At 34.5% G+C, this 17,655-nt stretch overlaps 1 protein-coding gene across 5 annotated transcripts in view; it reads right to left on the reverse strand.

Annotated features, from left to right (window-relative positions):
* The window catches only part of LOC149808128 (triokinase/FMN cyclase-like), a 69,277-nt gene extending 51,957 nt beyond the window's left edge, over positions 1–17,320 (reverse strand). The window contains exons 1-4 of one of the 5 annotated variants that reach the window (XM_089973656.1): positions 17,195–17,313; positions 13,728–13,939; positions 8,249–8,359; positions 725–909 (exon numbers count right to left, since the gene is read on the reverse strand). In XM_089973656.1, coding sequence (XP_089829782.1) covers positions 725–909; positions 8,249–8,359; positions 13,728–13,932 — 501 coding nt within the window. In that variant the 5' untranslated portion in view covers positions 13,933–13,939; positions 17,195–17,313. Of the gene's footprint in view, positions 1–724; positions 910–8,248; positions 8,360–13,727; positions 13,940–17,025; positions 17,051–17,105 lie in introns of those variants that run through there. The other 4 variants (XM_089973648.1, XM_089973641.1, XM_089973632.1 and 1 more) reach the window with 4 other exon arrangements.
* Positions 17,321–17,655: the final 335 nt, after the last annotated feature.

Below are 17,655 nucleotides of genomic sequence, written 5' to 3' on the forward strand. Positions count from 1 at the left end.
TTTGTATTGGCAGCCATATCTGATGGCATACTTGCACATTTTCAATAAAATTGGGAGTACTTTAAGCCAAGATGCTCTCTGCCAAAAATTCAGCTGCAAGCTGTCTAGTGGTTTTTAAGAAGTTTAAACTAGATCTATCATTGAGTGCATATGGAATATCCATGCATTTTAAATAATACTTTGAGAAAGGCCCATTCTTGTATGTGATATACACTCTTTCTATGATAAAAATGTAAAACAAGTTTTACAAATATATCTCAAATGGTTTAAAAGACATTAACTGTCAGAAGTGTGACACAGAGATATGAATAGATACAATTTTTTATATAAAAATGGTGATAACTCAAAATGCTGATCAATCAAATTGAATTTTTTAACAAGACATACAGGAGTATACTGAAGTTACATGAATATATTTGAAATAGGTAAGGAGATCAGAAACCACCAACATTACCACCACAATTATCATCATAATACTCACAAAAATAGTCCTGACTTATGTAATAACTGAAATTTTTCATTAACATCAACTATCATATCCCCTTCTCTTCTTCTCTTTCATTTTCACAATTTTATTATAATTTAAACCATAGCAGTGATACAGAAGAATACAAAAGTATGCATAAACTACACCCTGAAAAATATGACCTAATTTTTACCCAACCATGGATGTATGAAAAAAAAAGAGATCAGTTTCTCCGTGCGATCTATCTTACATATTTACCTTAAAAAGCAGGACAGCACCTGCAAGGCCTCGCCTCCCGGCTGTTTTGTCTTGGCTAGCCATCGCACAATCCTCCCCAACTGTGACAGAGTCAAGGTGGATCCCCTCCTGCTTAGCTTGCTCCATGGCCAGACCAAAGTTCAACCGATCTCCAGTGTAATTAGCCACAGTAACCAAGCAACCACCTATAGACAATTTTCAGCTTCAGTCAGATTTAAATCCCTTGGCAAAGGGAGATTTCCATCTTTTGTGTCAATATAATACAGCATTTGTATTGGCATCAGTAGTAATATGGCATGTATTTTAGAATGCAGCTAGCATCATATGAGCCTTCCCAAGCATAAACGTAAAAAATTGATTGAAATGGGCACCTTTACATCCTTTTAATTATAGATTGAGTATTGCATATACTCACTTATAAGTAAAGTCAAACTGCAAACAACAAAAATCACGCTCTGCCATCATATAATATGCCTGCAGATCAGGGTCTATGTTGTTTGTTACTCTGATTACACCTAACAAACTCCATAGACCCATATTTGGTAGTACATCTGATGGCATATCTGGATCTGTGCAGTTTGCAGTTAGAGTCAACTTACAAGTGAGTATATATGGCAATTACTGAATGTGTGACCATAAACATCAGCAGGGTCTCTAGTATTAATTTACTGCATTTATTGTTGTATCATAAACAAATTTGTAAAGAATTAGTCATGATGTAATATGTTGCCATATGGGTTATAGATGTAAGACTGGTGTAACCTTTATGCTTGGGACATATAGCTCATGCCATGTGCATCTTGTCTATGGTAAAACGATGGTCTCATTGTCGAGTTACTCATCACTGCATGAGATACATGAATTATAATCCACTCTGTATTTTGGTTACATTATTTTTCAAGACATGTCCTTCTGGAAATCTTTAAATTTTTACTGAATCAGTTTCTTCCATACATTGATCATTGGGGAGGATGACCCAAAAGATGGCAGTTAATGATTTCAAGGATTAGAACCGATGAATCACCAAATCAGAGGTAACTATGCCTGATAATTAACACAGATGGTTTCTTAACAACAAAAGGTTTTCTTTGAAAAGTTGACCACTTTATCATGGGATAACACACTCTGAAAATATGACCACTTTATTGCAAAGTAAAATAATTTTGAAGTGAAAATTTATGAATATTGAAAAAAAGGTAGTAAAGCTTATAAGTATGGGTTTGTAAATGTTATAAAATGAAACTAGTCATGATGTCAAAACATCAGTTAACCAGGCTGCTTGACGGTTAGACACCCGTACGAAATAATTAGGCGGATTCCACCTGGAACTTAAGCAGACTCCAGGCGGAATCTGCCTAAAATGTTAAAATTCTGGTTAATACAAAGGCGGACACTGAAAATTTGAGAAGTCAAAGATGAATCCATCTAGAGTCTGTCTAACTCTGAGATGGACTTTTGTCAAATTCCTGCTATATAATACATCTTTAGGCATAATTTTGGACTTGGTTGATTTTCCACCCACCATCTAGGTGGAATTAGGAACTTAGTCACTGGCATCTATTATATGAAAGGAGGAATCTGGACTTAGTTTATTTTCTAACCAACATCTAGGCGGAATGAAGAACTTAGTCATTTACATCAGTTAAATAAGGCATAATTAGGACTTGGCTTTTGTGTGTCTGTAAAGTTAAATGACCGAAAATATAGTCATATTTTGTGATTGTAATATCATTGACATTTCAATAAAAATATCAGTAAGATATAATAACATTAATTGTTACTTGTACAATTTGAATGATTTTCAGCAGCATTTATATTTCCTGTTTCTGATAATTTTATTGTTTATTTTGGGTACAATTTATAATTTCTTTCCACATCTTTCCTTGTTAAATTTCTTTTTCAAATTTGTTGTTGTATTTTTGTTTAACTTCAATTGGATTTAACTGCCCTCAAACAAGTTTTCATCTTGCTTTCCGTTTTAAAACAGAATTTCGCTTTTCTCCTGATCTGAATTTCCTCGATATGGACCCATTTTTTAATATTGTCTCCGAAACTTTGTTTTAAATAATGCTCTATCCAGTCCCATTCCGCAACAAGCTTTCAAATAAGTATTTGTTCCGTTTATTGTTTAACAGAGGATCGTTGTATAAAGCTTTCTGATTGGTCAAAAAAATTTAATTGCCCAATGAATCATCGTGTTTGCTAAACATGGCAATTCAAATTTTCGAGCGGGATACGAGATTGAATAACCATTTGAAAAATGTGCGGCAATGAGAATGGCTTGAATGCAAAGTCGATGGGAATATAATTGGTCAATCTGTATGAAAACTGAACGCCAGGACAAGCATTTTACTTTTTGTGCCATAAAGAGCTTTACAGTAGCGGCTAACGTGCTAAATAGGACAAGGAATTGAACAAGGAATCAGGATGATTTCGAAGTTATACAACTCCAAACTGATTAACTTCAGAATTTAAGGAGGGACAATGTGTACATCACTGGTGGGAATTGTTGCCAGATATCCATGTCTATCAAAGATAGTCATATCTTTGCGGAATTTTCTTGGCTGAAAAGTAGAATCTACTTTCAATATCGTGAGGCATTATTGTGTATATTATCAAAATATTCTAGGTGTGTTATAATTCAGTGTAAAATAAGAGTAATTATATCATGACAAACGTTTGTCACGGCTGCTTATGGAACAAGGACTAATTCAAGAGACCACAACAACATCATAGTTTGAGCAATCAAAAATCCAGTCTACAGTACAAGTGACATAAGGCAGGCTCCTAGCTTTTCTTCTCATAATCAATGTCTCAAATGGATGCTTGTCTGTAATTTTGCATTATTTTCACGGCTGAATTTTTCAATGCAGATTAATATTTTATATATGTTTATGTGTTCACAGATGCCTGTGCATAGGTTCCAGGCTTGATACTTTGATTTTTAAAACCACTTAATTATTTAGTGTCAAGACAGATACTTCATATCATGTTGTATATGTTGTACATCACAGATAGGAGGCCTCAAGGTAGATTAGTTCTGTAACTAATTGAATTACCTTCTCTAAATAAAGTCCTTATTATTATTATTATTATTATTATTATTGTTATTATTATTATTATTATTTTTATTATTAACTCCCATTTCTCTTGCCTTGGATGTCATATAATTACAACATCAGTATAATTGTTTCCATGAACACTTAAATATCACCTTGGTTAATAAAGTCCTGTTTAATTCATATCCATTATTTCTTTGAAACCTACTGAAATGTCTGAAACACTACTGAAACTTCAGTAAAATACTATATAATGATCAAAATTTTAGTGAAATCTTACAAATGTTTTAGTCAATTTTTTTGTGAAACCTAACAAATATTTCAGAGAAATTTTAGTGAGATCTCACCATAATTTCAATGAAAGTTTTGGTCAAAATATTTGTGAAATCTCACCAAACTTTAAAGTGAAATGAAAAATACTTAAGTGATGCCATCATCGATTAGATTTTGTATGCAAGAAGAAAATGGCATTGCCCCTCAGGACAAGAAAAACATAAATCTTATATGATAATGTCTGTCAAAATAAAATTTATGATCCATTTTAAATATTACTGTGAATATTTATCACTGATTCCCAATAATGTCTAAAAATCATTAGGCAATTTAATAGAAATCTGAAGTATATTTTTTATGGTTTAGGCAGAAATTGCTTAAAAAACCCATCTGAAATCCACCTTGACATTTTCATTATTGGATGGGGTTTCTGCAGGTATTTCCATATAATTAGGCAGAAGTAGATTCCGCCTAGTAACAGTAATTTTCATATTTTGAACTATATTCCACCCTGAATCTGCCTAAAAGTGATAATAAGGGAAATCTAGGATAAATAAGCATAATAAACAGATTCTGCCTAGTAGACGGAATAAACAAATTCCGCCTAGTAATAGATGGACTAATTTGCATATTTTGGGCTATATTCCACCCTGAATCGCCCTGAACCCACCTAAAATTTTATACTAAGTGGAATCTAGGCTTTAAGTGAAATCCGCTTTAAAATTCCACCTGAAATCTGGTTAAAGTCAGGGCGGAAGTTTTCGTACAGGCAAGCTCAACAACCCTGATATTATGTAATGCACCAACATAAGAAAATTAACATGTCACTGTTTCTCTGATACATAAGTATAAAACAATATTGGACATAGCTGGACCAAATAAAAGAGAACCTGAAATTTTTCAATCTCAGTATGAACAAGCTTTTGAAGAAAAGTTCCCTATTCCTGAGAATATAAAACCAAAACCAGAGCAGTGTAAACAAAATTTCAGACCAGACTCCCAGCAGACTCTTGCTAAGAAACAGCAATACAATGCTGCTTTGTATAACATGCATCCATGTACAAATTTGCAACTCCTTAATACTTGTGGATGTAATATTTTGAAAGGCCCCGAGTGGCCGAGTGGTCTAAAGCGCTCTCCGTTACGGATCACTGCCATCTCACCTCTATCTGCATGGATTCAAGTCTTGGATTCGGCCAATGTTGGTATGTGAGAAAGCTTGCCAGTAGCTTCTCATGGGTCGGTGGTTCTTTCCAGGGTTTTTCCGGGTTCTTCCTCCACCATTAATACTGGCCGCCATGTATAGCCTATCGTGTGCTGAAAAATGGCATTAAACCCCACAACAACAACATTTTGAAACTGGAAAACATCAAAATGCATGAAAAAGCCACACATTACAGGTTCAACTACCATCACACTGCTCTGGTGTCATAAGTGTTTAAAGCATTCATTTCAGATGCAAGAGGTCATGGGTTTGATACCTGGCCAAGTCATACCAAGGATTTAAAAAAATGGTACTAACAGCTGTCTTGCTTGGCTTTCAGCATTAAGAAATTAGTGTTAGGATAGGTCAGCCTGGTGTCAGGATAATGTGACTGGATGGGACATCATGCTACATGTCTGTGGTATGATGCCCCAGTGCTAAACATCACTATAAACTGCCACATTGCAGACATCATAGGGATATGACTACAACTGTTAAAGCTACATTTTAAAAAACATATTAATATAAATCTAACCAATTACAATCACGATTAAATATACCTGGTTAACTTTTCAGTGTTTCATTTAAGTGTAATATAATACATTTTTACATGATCATAAACATTTATGTGCGAAAGCATCTGAGCTATAAATTATGAGTATTACTATGAATGCTATGATAAATTTGTGTTGCTAATAGTAAAAGTAAACTTATTCTTGCAGTTCATCTCAAAAATGAGTTTTTGTCATGATTTTGATCAGTTTTCCTTGTACAATACCAGTATTTTGACAGTAATAAATAAACATTTTTCCCCATAAAATAATGCATAAGACAACAATAGGTCTTCAGTGCATCTGGTTGTGGAAACAAGCCTAGCTAAAAAATAAAGTTCATCAAATTCAGAGGTGAATGATTTCTGAATGCCAGACCTAACCCTGGCTAAGTATTATTCATTAAAACAATGTGATATAGTGAACGCAAATATGTACATTTGTTTCTAACGACTCATGAAGCTTATATTACATATAAAATTACCTGTATTTGGAGTGTTTAGAAAATATAGTAAACAAGGGTAAAGAAAATAATATAATATAATAATGATAGCATATAGCTATATCACTGAATAGTATTAATTACATCCTGTTGCCTGTACATGTATTTATACTATATCTTTCAAACGAATCTGTGATAAGCCACCTACATAGCAAAATAATCCATTTAAAGAAATGTTTTACAATGAGGAAATAGTTCATACCTTTTTGTAATGTTATCCTGAAGTAAACTTATAGAGAATATACCTATATCAAGATAGGCTTATTTCAGTGCAACCAGAAGATCCCCATCTCTTTTCACTGCCAGAAAAAATAAAATTGACTCTCTGCAAAAGACTCGGAGGTAATCATAGTGATACTTCACAGATTGGTTGGTTTTTGAGAGAGCAACATCTGGCTAGATGCGCAAAGAGTAGATCCTTGTAGTCTTTGTATATAACAATGATGTTTCAGCAAAAATGAAATACCTACACTCTTAACTTTTAATTCCTGCAACTTTTCAAAGAAAAAATAGCAACGATTCTGTTTCAATGGCCTCAAACTGCTGCTTATATTAGTGATGAAATGCCGTAAAAGTCAAAGAGATGTCAGTAGAGTTTTAGAATGTAATGACAACCATGAACTTGAGGCCAGTTCAAAATGGCCACTATTTACATCCAAAGTCTTTTTCTAGCCTGCAGCAGAAAAAAGCTGAGGATGTTCCAATTTATTTCATCAGTCTGTTTTTTAAAACGTTTCCCCAATAATTAAGTTACAAATATAGATGAATGGATACTTCCTTGGATTGTTTAACTTATCTATCAAATCATTAATATATCAACCATGCTCCATCTACTCATTAGTATATCGACTATTCTCATCTCTAGTCATTAGAATATAAACTGTGCTCCATGTACTCATCATATCAACTATGCTCTGCCTACTCATTAGTATATCAACTATGCTCCATCTACTCATTAGCATATCAATATGCTCCACCTACTCATCAGCATATCAATTATGCTCTTGTCTAATCATTAGAATATAAACTATATTCCATGCAGTAATCAACAAATCAATTATGCTCCGACTACTTATTAGCATATCAACTTTTACAAAATTCAAGTTTTCGAAATTTGCAAACACACTTCACCAACATTTTTGGGATAAAAGGTTGAATTTCAGCTAAATCAGGGTGGAAAACTGCTAAGCTATAAATAAATCAATCTAACAGATAAAAGGTGTCGGAGCTTTTCTCTTTATGACAGTTTTCATGCCTGCACAATTGGCAAAAGAGGCAGTGAAGCAGTCTGGCAACCTGACTGGTCAGTGGTCCACATGGGTCATTGAAAAACTGTTGCTGACTGACTGTGTGCGAGTGTGATTGATTTGGATCTGCAACATAGCCTTAACAATTTTTCAGTCATATTGTTATGATGTCTGCAGTGTGGCAGTTTATAGTGATGTCTAGCACTGAGGCATCATACCACAGACATGTAGCATGATGTCCCATCCAGTCATATTATCCTGACACCAGGCTGATCTATCCTAACACTAATTTCTTAATACTGAGAGCCAAGCAAGACAGCTGTTAGTACCATTTTTATAAGTCTTTATTATGACTCAACCAGGGTTCGAGGTAGAGATGGATGATCTAACCACTAGGCCACCAGAGTAGTTACGCTGACTGACTGACTGTTGTCAAGCATGTCGATGTAATATAAAAAAGTAGAATCATCTGTTACAAGTTACTTTTTTTCTGTACCCCTAGAATTCAGCTCCATTAAATGCATGTAAGGCTGAACTAAAAGTCTGTGTGATGGAAAAACTGTGATCCAGTAGATATAATGTTCAGAGATGTTATACCTGTTGTCACATCTAATAATGATGGACACGACAACATTTATAATTTTTTACAACAATGTTGCATATAAAAATGTCCATGATTTTGACTGACCTTGGTTGCCCTTGGCAATAGTTCTGATTCCAGTAAGTATGCTTTGTGGAGGTGGAGATGTGAAGATTGACCCTGCCACTGCTGCACTCAGCATCCCTTGACCTACATAACCTGGAAACAAGATATCATATTCAGGTATATATCAGGTATATCTCTCTTGTCAATGTAAAAAAAAAAATCCCAAAACAACAATCCAGGCTATACTTGAATCTTCCATGTATGAAACCTAAGGAGTTTCTCAAAATACCAATCCAAGCCAAAAAACTTACTTTAAACTTACTTTAAATTCAACCCATCCTCCGCCGCATGAAACATAAATCCAAAACTTGACCAAATCTTTTGATTGAGGAGAAGGATGGCAGCATAGGTTCCTAACACATTTATCCTGGGGCTTACAAAAGGTACACAAGACTCTTTATGGAACAAGTCAGGTAATTTTCTGATTTTGCAATAAAAGTCAATTCCATAATGATGATCAAGGCACTGCATAAGGCTGCTTCAAGGAGAAAGCTGACCTGTGGACACACAGTTAACATAATCATAAAAATGAAAAACTTCAAGTCATATCACACTTTACTTTTTTCATGTATATAATGTGTCTGAAGAAAAAATAATTCAACCCAATAAAGAGGCACTATTTCCATGTAAAAGTGGACAAACAAGAGTGAACAACATGCCAGCCCCTTTCCACTCTGCAAGATTTTAACACCAACTTTTAGAAGTGAGGGATTAATAAAATCTATTGCATGCTGGGATATGGGATATGTAAATCCCACCAATGGGTCAGAAAAATGTAGGCAAGAATCAGGCAAAGTTGCTGCCCACAAATTCTTATCTACATCAATGCATACATTATGGAAATTTTTCTTTTGTTTCTCACGAGGAAACAGATGGAAAAAAGAATGCATATCAGAGGCATCATTACAGCTTCAGAAATACTGAGTATTTTCTCAAAGTTTGTATGTTGTTAGAATCAGCTTCAAAAAGTTCCTTTGCAACAAATGTATTTAGTGTAAAGAAAAATTATGTTTATAGGCTGGAACAAGTTTTCATTTTAGTGCTAACACTGCAAGAAGCATTGCAGACATTGATAGCATCACATAGATAATGTAATACCATTATTAAATTGTATCTCACATGTTTAGGAATCAGACAATTTATGGCTCTCTATGGTGTCACACATGGAAATGGGCTTTTTTCCATTTCCACTGACTGCATGATCAACTTGATTTTTTTTGACACAACACATATACCTCCACTGTACAAAAGCAGACAAAAATGTCTGAGTAAAAGAACTGATTCAAGAATTTTTCGCCAGAAATATATATATACCTATAACTGCGTATAAATCGAACTCAGTCATTTGTGATATGAATATAAATATTAAATATAATAATATTAATATTAAATTTCGCCTGTCTACCTCAAGTGATTTGTGCTCAATCATGCAAACAAGGTTTGTGTAAAAAAACAACTCTAAATCCAAAAAGTGAAAACAAAAGATTGTTGCAATGACCTGAAAATCTATGAAGGTCATCTACAGGTGCACAGAAATATTTTAGCTAAATTTCAGTTCTGTACACTAAGTAGATTTTGTCCAATCCTGCTAACACACTTCTCAGTTTGGACGGAAAATACAGATCAATGGACATGACCAAATCAAGCTGCTGCCATGGCAACCAGTGGAGGCATAATAAAAAAGTTGTAAGGATCAACCGGCAGATTAATTAATTCCTCACTATATCTCTGTCTGCCTGTCTCATACAGACCATATATTCTCACCTATAAATCAGATCTGACCGCAAACAGCAGAGTTGAGTCTACGTGGTTTGCAAGGACTAATCAGTAGAAAAAGTAACACTGATCCTGAGCTGTTGTCACATTAGGCAATGGCAATTCAGGGTCATAACACTGATCCTGATCTGTTGTCACATTAGGCAATGGCAGTTCAGGGTCATAACATTGATCCTGATCTGTTGTCACATTAGGCAATGGCAGTTCAGGGTCATAACACTGATCCTGATCTGTTGTCACATTAGGCAGTGGCAGTTCAGGGTCATAACATTGATCCTGATCTGTTGTCACATTAGGCAATGGCAGTTCAGGGTCTATACTGTCTACAGTTGGAGTCAGCTTGTAAGTGACAAGAGATAGTATACATTCATGTCATGTACATAAACTTAAATGCATGAAACAAGTCTAAAATGATGCTAATGAATAGTACAAACAAATAAATACTGGTAAGTCACTAAATTTTGATATCTGTACATTTTTAAGATTAAGTTCAAAACTATAATTAACAAATGTTCTAAGAGCTCAATGTCTCACCTTATTATTTAACAAAGTGTTCTGGTAACTCCATGTCTCACCTGCATCTAGGTGTTGATGTGTACTCCTCATGTCTCCATCTTGCAAAAACTGACACAAAAACTTAAATGTGTAGACCAGGGGTGGGCAAACTATGGCCCATCGCCGCAGCCTGCCAAGGGCTTTCATGAGGCCCGCCAAGGGTTTTCATGTGGCCTAGGAACAAGTCATCATTCGCACTGACTCTGTTTATGTTACTCTGTTTATCAAATAAATGTGCTTCTTTTGAAGTTTACGTTTTCAAATATTAATAACATATTAACAACTGAAAATTAATTATGATGTCATTTAGAAAAATCTTTTGTTTTTGCTATTTCAAATATTAATTATTTTATGTAATGAACTATGCGGCCCGCGACAAGGTGTAAATTTGTGTATGCGGCACTTGCACTGGAAAGTTTGCCCACCTCTGGTGTAGACTCTAGCTGCCATCACCACTAGAAAGTGATACATATTTCTCTCATTCCTATACATGCATTATACAGTCTGCCCATGTTAGAAAGGCATATGGGATAAACCTATCCCACATGATGAGAGTGTCTATGTTAGAAAGGCATATGGGATAAACAATCCCACATGATGAGTGCCCATGTTAGAAAGGCATATGTGATAGACCCATCCCACATGACGAGTGTCTATATTAGAAAGGCATATGGGATAAACCCATCCCACATGATGAGTGTCCATGTTAGAAAGGCATATGGGATAAACCCATCCCACATGACGAGTACAATCTGTTACAGATCATTATGCTTAAGATGTTGTCAACATTTTGGCAGCCTATAAACATTAATATTATTATATGCTCATTTTTTTCTCCATTAAATTTACATTGTCAGAATTGTTCAGTATTTTAAGATATTGCACACCTTCATATTGCATTCACATGCATAAAGGAACTAGTTTCTATTGTAAACAAACAATGGACGCAGATGCCAGCACTTTTGATTTGTAAACAAATCTTGGACACTCGCATAGTATGCACTTTACATTTTGGTGGATTAAATTTGTTTCTGAATGAAGTAAAGCAGATGTTTCGTGGACTGCCACATACCAGCTGCTTTGGCACATTCTGCATTAACTTGTTTGATACAATGCATCGGATTTAGGCTAGCTATTGAGTAGATGCCAGAAACGGTCCTTAAAAATAACATACAAGTGACAAGGCACAAACTGTCTTCTTTAGCTGGTAATAAGAATGGCAAAAAAATCTACTTACAGTTTTACATCCTGAATTTCCTCAAAATGTACCTTCTTAGTTCTGCAAATCCAAATTACATGAGCCATGTCACTGGTTCTCAATCTTGATTACACATTTCAAAATTGTACTGTAATTTCGAACATAAGTGTAACTACATCCTCCTTACTTCACTCAAAATGAAATAAGCATTAAATTCCATAGCATCTTTTTGATAATTGCAATTGAAAAGACTTCATATTTTTCCCACATTATGATTTCAAACATTCAATGACAGAAACAGAAACACATCTGTAGATGTCAACATGCTTCTCCCTCGCTTCTTCAATCCGACACATTTCATGTGGAATTGTCACATATAACTCTAGTCCATAATCACCAAATTTCGTAGAATCAAAAAAAATCCAAAATCTATTAATTCCAGATCAAATGGAAAAGTTGTTGCAATGTGCATTCATTCACAATATAACTCCAAATTTCAATTTTAACTAGACATGCCATTTTATTTCAAAAGTTATGTCAAGCGATCGACTAAGTTCTAATTTATCTGGGCGGACTTATGTGTGCAGCAATAATGTTGTTGTTGTGTAATGATGAATCTGCACTTGTGTATTAAGTTTGGAATACGGCATACATTCAGTTACTTTGTTTCTTGTAGTGTATTTTGTCAATATAATTAAACAGGAAGAATAAGAAAATGAGCATATAATAAAAAGGTTACTGCATCTGTATGGGAAAATATGAACCCGTTTTGTCGGATGGATATACATGTACTGCACTCCCAAGGTCGTGCAGTATTTACATCCAAAAATCTCATTCATATTTTCCCATACAAATGCAGTAACCTATAAATCTCGATTTAAAACAAACAACATATTATTTGTTGAAAATATAAATTGTTTTGCTCTTTGTAAGGAGATAAAAACCTTGAGAAAATACTTTTTGTATTTCTTGAACTATATCTGTGTCGATCTTTTATCTTTGCAACACTTGTGTATTTGTCAGAATATATGGCAAGTATGCGTCAGGCACAAGTGGGTCTAATACTACTTGTCCTGCATACACTGGTCTAAAAGGCAAATGTAGTGATAAGACAAGTGTCTTGGGTTGAAAGAAACCCATGTTTCATGAAAATTAGGCATGCTGTTCTGATTCAGTTTAAAATATGTTTACCAAATGTGTTTTGCAATGGAAGCCACAAGACTGCAAAGAAGCAGTCTAACATAATTCTGTCTTATAAAACAGTCCTGCCAAGTTTGATTAAAACTGGCTCAGCCATATGTTTCAAACAAAGCTGTTAAGGAAGCCATACCATTGCGTGGGGGAGCCAACCTTAATAGAATTTTGAATGAGCACATATAAGAAACATTCTTGCCAAGTTTTAACAAAATTGGCTCTGTCATTCTGGAGAAGAAGTTGAAAACAATTTTTTTCATGTGGTTGCCATGGAAGCCACACCATTTCTCAGGAAGCCAGACAGAACTATGAAAAAACATGTCCTGACACTCCATGTAGAAATAGATGGATAGACAGGAACAGATGACCTTCCATACGAAATCAGTACAAACAAATAAATAAATAAAAATGACCACACAAAAGCTTACAAAAATACCCACAATAAAAACAATGTCACAATGAAGTACCGGTAATTACCAATTAAAATATTTGACAAATTTGGATGATACTTTATCCATAAAAAATAAATTTACAGCATGTACACAAAGTCAGTTAAAATTTAACATTAAACTTGCTCATGATGTTGACTTTTCAGCCAGGAACCCAAACACAGTATATGATGACATAAGGATAAAAAGGCATATATATATAAAAATGAGTGATGAAAAGACAAGGTTTATTTCATTATATCCATAACCAAGTATGTTAGAGGTGTTTTTGCACAAGAGAGCCACATGCCTGCATGTAATGGTTCATGTCCTGATCCTCCTCCACTCAGAAGGGTGACCTTTCCTTGACGCCTAACTTCCTCTATATCTGTCCGCACCACAATGCGGTGTCCCTTGACTAGAGAGAGTCCTGGGTGGACAGCAATGAGACCAGACAAGTTCTCATCCACACACTGTTCCACTGAGTTCACCAGCTTCTTGCATCCAAGCGACATATTGCTCCTATAACCAATATAAATGCCCCAAAACTTAAAAAGAAAACATACAGCCTTTATAAACTATGTCATGCACAAATGTACACTATTTAACTGTTTTTTAAATATTGATTTTTATCAGCATATCAGCATCCAATGAACTTATTTCACCAATGTGTTCTGGATACTAAAGACTGTTTTATATGGAACAATCTGGTCTAAGCTAAATGCATATTATGTATTTTATAAATGATATATTTTGTAAATCTGTAATTAAAATATGTATGATGTATTTACAAAAGAGACAATTTCTATCTTCCCATTAGTGCTAGCTATAAAAGTCATTGGTGACTAATTTTCTGATAGCTACCGTAAGTTGGTATCTAGAGTTCAAAATTGTATGCCATAAACTATTTGGGTTACTGCTTTTTGCTTCTTGTTTCACTTTTTAATATGACATCTTGTGATTATGAACAAAATTTGTACTACTGATCAAATTTGACTAACAATGGACATTTTTAGTAGAAACATGGCAACATAGAGGAGAATTCTGATGAAGGTTTATAGATAATGAGACATGAATTCTGAAATAAGCCATAGGAACAGAAACTATTCGAACAAGAGTTAGTAACAAAAGGTCAACACAAATGGCTAGCTATGTATAGTGTACTTATAAGGCCTTAACAGTATAGCTTCTGTTGAAAAGCAAAGTTTGGAAAGGTGGGCAAGCAATGACAACAATTCTTCCAAATAACGGAATGCTGAATTTCAACTCACTCACGGTCTTGTCAATATAAAGGTACATTCCAAATTTGGTTCAAAACAAAATGACAGTAAAGTTATACTGAAGTATCCCAAGTGAGGAGAAGGTGTAAGCAGGGGTCACACAATGCTGGAAAGTAAACATGCAATGCCAAAAATAAAACTCACTCAAGAAGTCACCAGTCTGAAGCTACATGCCAAATCTGATTTAAATCACACAATTTTTGATGAACATATCCTTCAGAAACCAGTCAACAGCAAGAGTATAACTCTTAGAAAAGACACTAAACCCAGAAAAGGCATATACAAGTCTCTGAGACAAAACTGGTTATATCAAACTGCACCAGAATAATTTATGCTGAATGGTCTTTGAGCTATGCCAGTTACAAGCAATATCCATTGTACAAATATAAAATTAACTGTCAAGGATGATAACTCTGTCAAAATGGGAGTTGACTGGACTCAACCCTTCAGAGGCACATCTAGGTCCCGAGACAGTTTACAAGGGGAGTCACAGTGCCTTAGTAGTTAGCATGCTGGATTCATGAAGGAAAGGTTCCATATTTGAATCCTATCATCTGACCGTGGTCAGATACTGTGTGTTTTCCTTGGAAAAGGTACTTCACTCCAGTTGCCTCAGCGCTAAATAATATACTTGTGATGCTATGATGTAAAGTACCAATCTGATTCTGAGACAATGTATAAATCAGACAAAATCAGGTATGTTCAATGGCATCTGAGCTATGCTGATTTAAAGAATCTGCTGTAATGGGGATTAAACACTGATGAAAAAAGAACAATAGCTCCACCAAAGTTAGACCCAAAAAGATGAAACCTTCAAAGGTATATCTATAAATAATAGGCAATTCACCTACCAAATGACACTCAGTTATTTGTACAAGGTTGCAAAGCTAGACCCAAAAAGATAAAACCTTCAAAGGTATATCTACAAATAATAGGCAATTCACCTACCAAATGACACTCAGTCATTTGTACAAGGTTGCAAAGCTATACTGTTTACAAGCAACATCTCATATGAAGAAATTAATTTTATCATCAAAGGCCACAACTCTATTCAAAATAGAATTGATGAAAAAAAAAACATAGTAGGTGCATCATGATATAGGCATGTTTGATGGTTCCTGATCTATTCTGGTTTAAAGATCTGCCAAAGCCAGGCCTAAAACTGAACATAAATTTCTTTGCAGACAAAAAGACTATTGAGAAATGTATATGTCTTGCTGAATCTTCAATAGTTCTTCCCACAAAACAATGTGTGACACGTATGTAGATTAACTACCAGTATCCATTGTGAAGATCACGAAACTGTGAAAACCACTAGTCTGACAGAAAATCTACTGGCCTCAGACTAGCAGTTAGCTGTCAAGTTTTGAGACCTTGTAGTGTTGATATAACATGGATGGCAAAGGACAATAACTCCATCAAATTGGATCTGAAAAGACAAACCTTTCAGGGGCATATCTACATAAAATATTTAATTCACCTACAGAACTGCATCCAGTGTTTAAGAATAGCTATTTATATTAGTTATAAGCAACATCCTATGTGACGATATTAAAGTTAATTGTCATGGGCCATAACTCCATCCAATTGTTGCCAGAAGCTATACATCTTTCTATAAATGTTTACAAAGACACCAGACTGCTCACAAACAACTGTAGTGGCTTATGTGTGGCGGCAAATAAATGAGGGATAATTATACTTGCTACTGACTTCATTTGAATAATAAATTTGTAAGACACAGGTCCAGCTTCTCATCAAGAAATTTATGAACATATCAAAGGATATGAATATTATAAACTGACTTTATTTACAAAACAATAAAGAGATGCCAAATGGAACTCTGAATAATGATTAGTTTGCGCAATGATGAATTATCCAGAAGTGAGCTATACAATCGCAGTATCGGAGTAGAATAACAGCGAGAAGCTGGGGATGTAAAAAGAAACAAAACACTCCATATTCAGAATTTCCAGAAGATCAACAATTTATCTCTCTTTTTTAAAACAAAATAAATAAATTGTTTTATTTCTCAAAACACAAAACAACCAAAATGACAAACAATACATGTTCTATTTAGATTGAACTTCCACAAAGAATAAACAACCATGCCATTCCCATGGAATTAAATAATTTTAAAGTATATGGACGAAAATTATCAATATGATTTATTTACAGTGAGAAAATATACTGGATAATAGTTTCAGCCAGATCAATCACGATAACAATGTTGATTATTAAACAAAACCTCACAGTGTAAAATTTGCAAAGATAATCTTACAGGGGAAGATGTTTTGCCCACAGGGGCTCGTATCGTTGCTTAAAACTGACCTGTCATACGTGTACTATATAATAACTAGTTATTATCTAGTACATGTGTGACAGGTCAATTTTAAGCAACAATACGAGTCCCTGTGGTTTTGCCGAGACACGAGAACAATATAATCTTGCACGGGTGACTAAAGAGAGTAACCAAAGCTCATAAACTGCATTATTTAACCTAAATTCAAGAGTTCTTCTCCCAAAAAGTAAGATTTGTTCTTGTCAGTTTCAGCGATATGCAAAACATACCGCTAGTATGAGAACATTCTGTTCTGATTACAACTTCAAATGCAATGATTAATTTTGTACTCTTAAAATTATATCCTATTTGTGCTACATGTGGAGTTCTCAGCAAAGATTCGTAGATAACAATGAAATGGGATTTTTTTTTTAAAATTACTGTAAAAATTAAAACATATGTAAATGTTACCGAGTTAAACCATTATTTTATTTTTAGGCTCCGTTGCGTTACTCTTGAAAATATATGTATTTGCTCAGGTCAACAAAACAATTTGTCAGCATCGAAGAGTAATTGGAGTGTCATTATTAATCAAAATGTTGAGTCAAGTTTTATTACTGACTGGCTGGGTGTGTCTTTGAGGGATTCATAAATATTCTTGCACGACAAAGTCTATTGTT

This window comes from Sinohyriopsis cumingii, chromosome 1 (assembly GCF_028554795.1).
Source record: "Sinohyriopsis cumingii isolate HCF-2022 chromosome 1, ASM2855479v2, whole genome shotgun sequence".
Taxonomy (NCBI): domain Eukaryota; kingdom Metazoa; phylum Mollusca; class Bivalvia; order Unionida; family Unionidae; genus Sinohyriopsis; species Sinohyriopsis cumingii.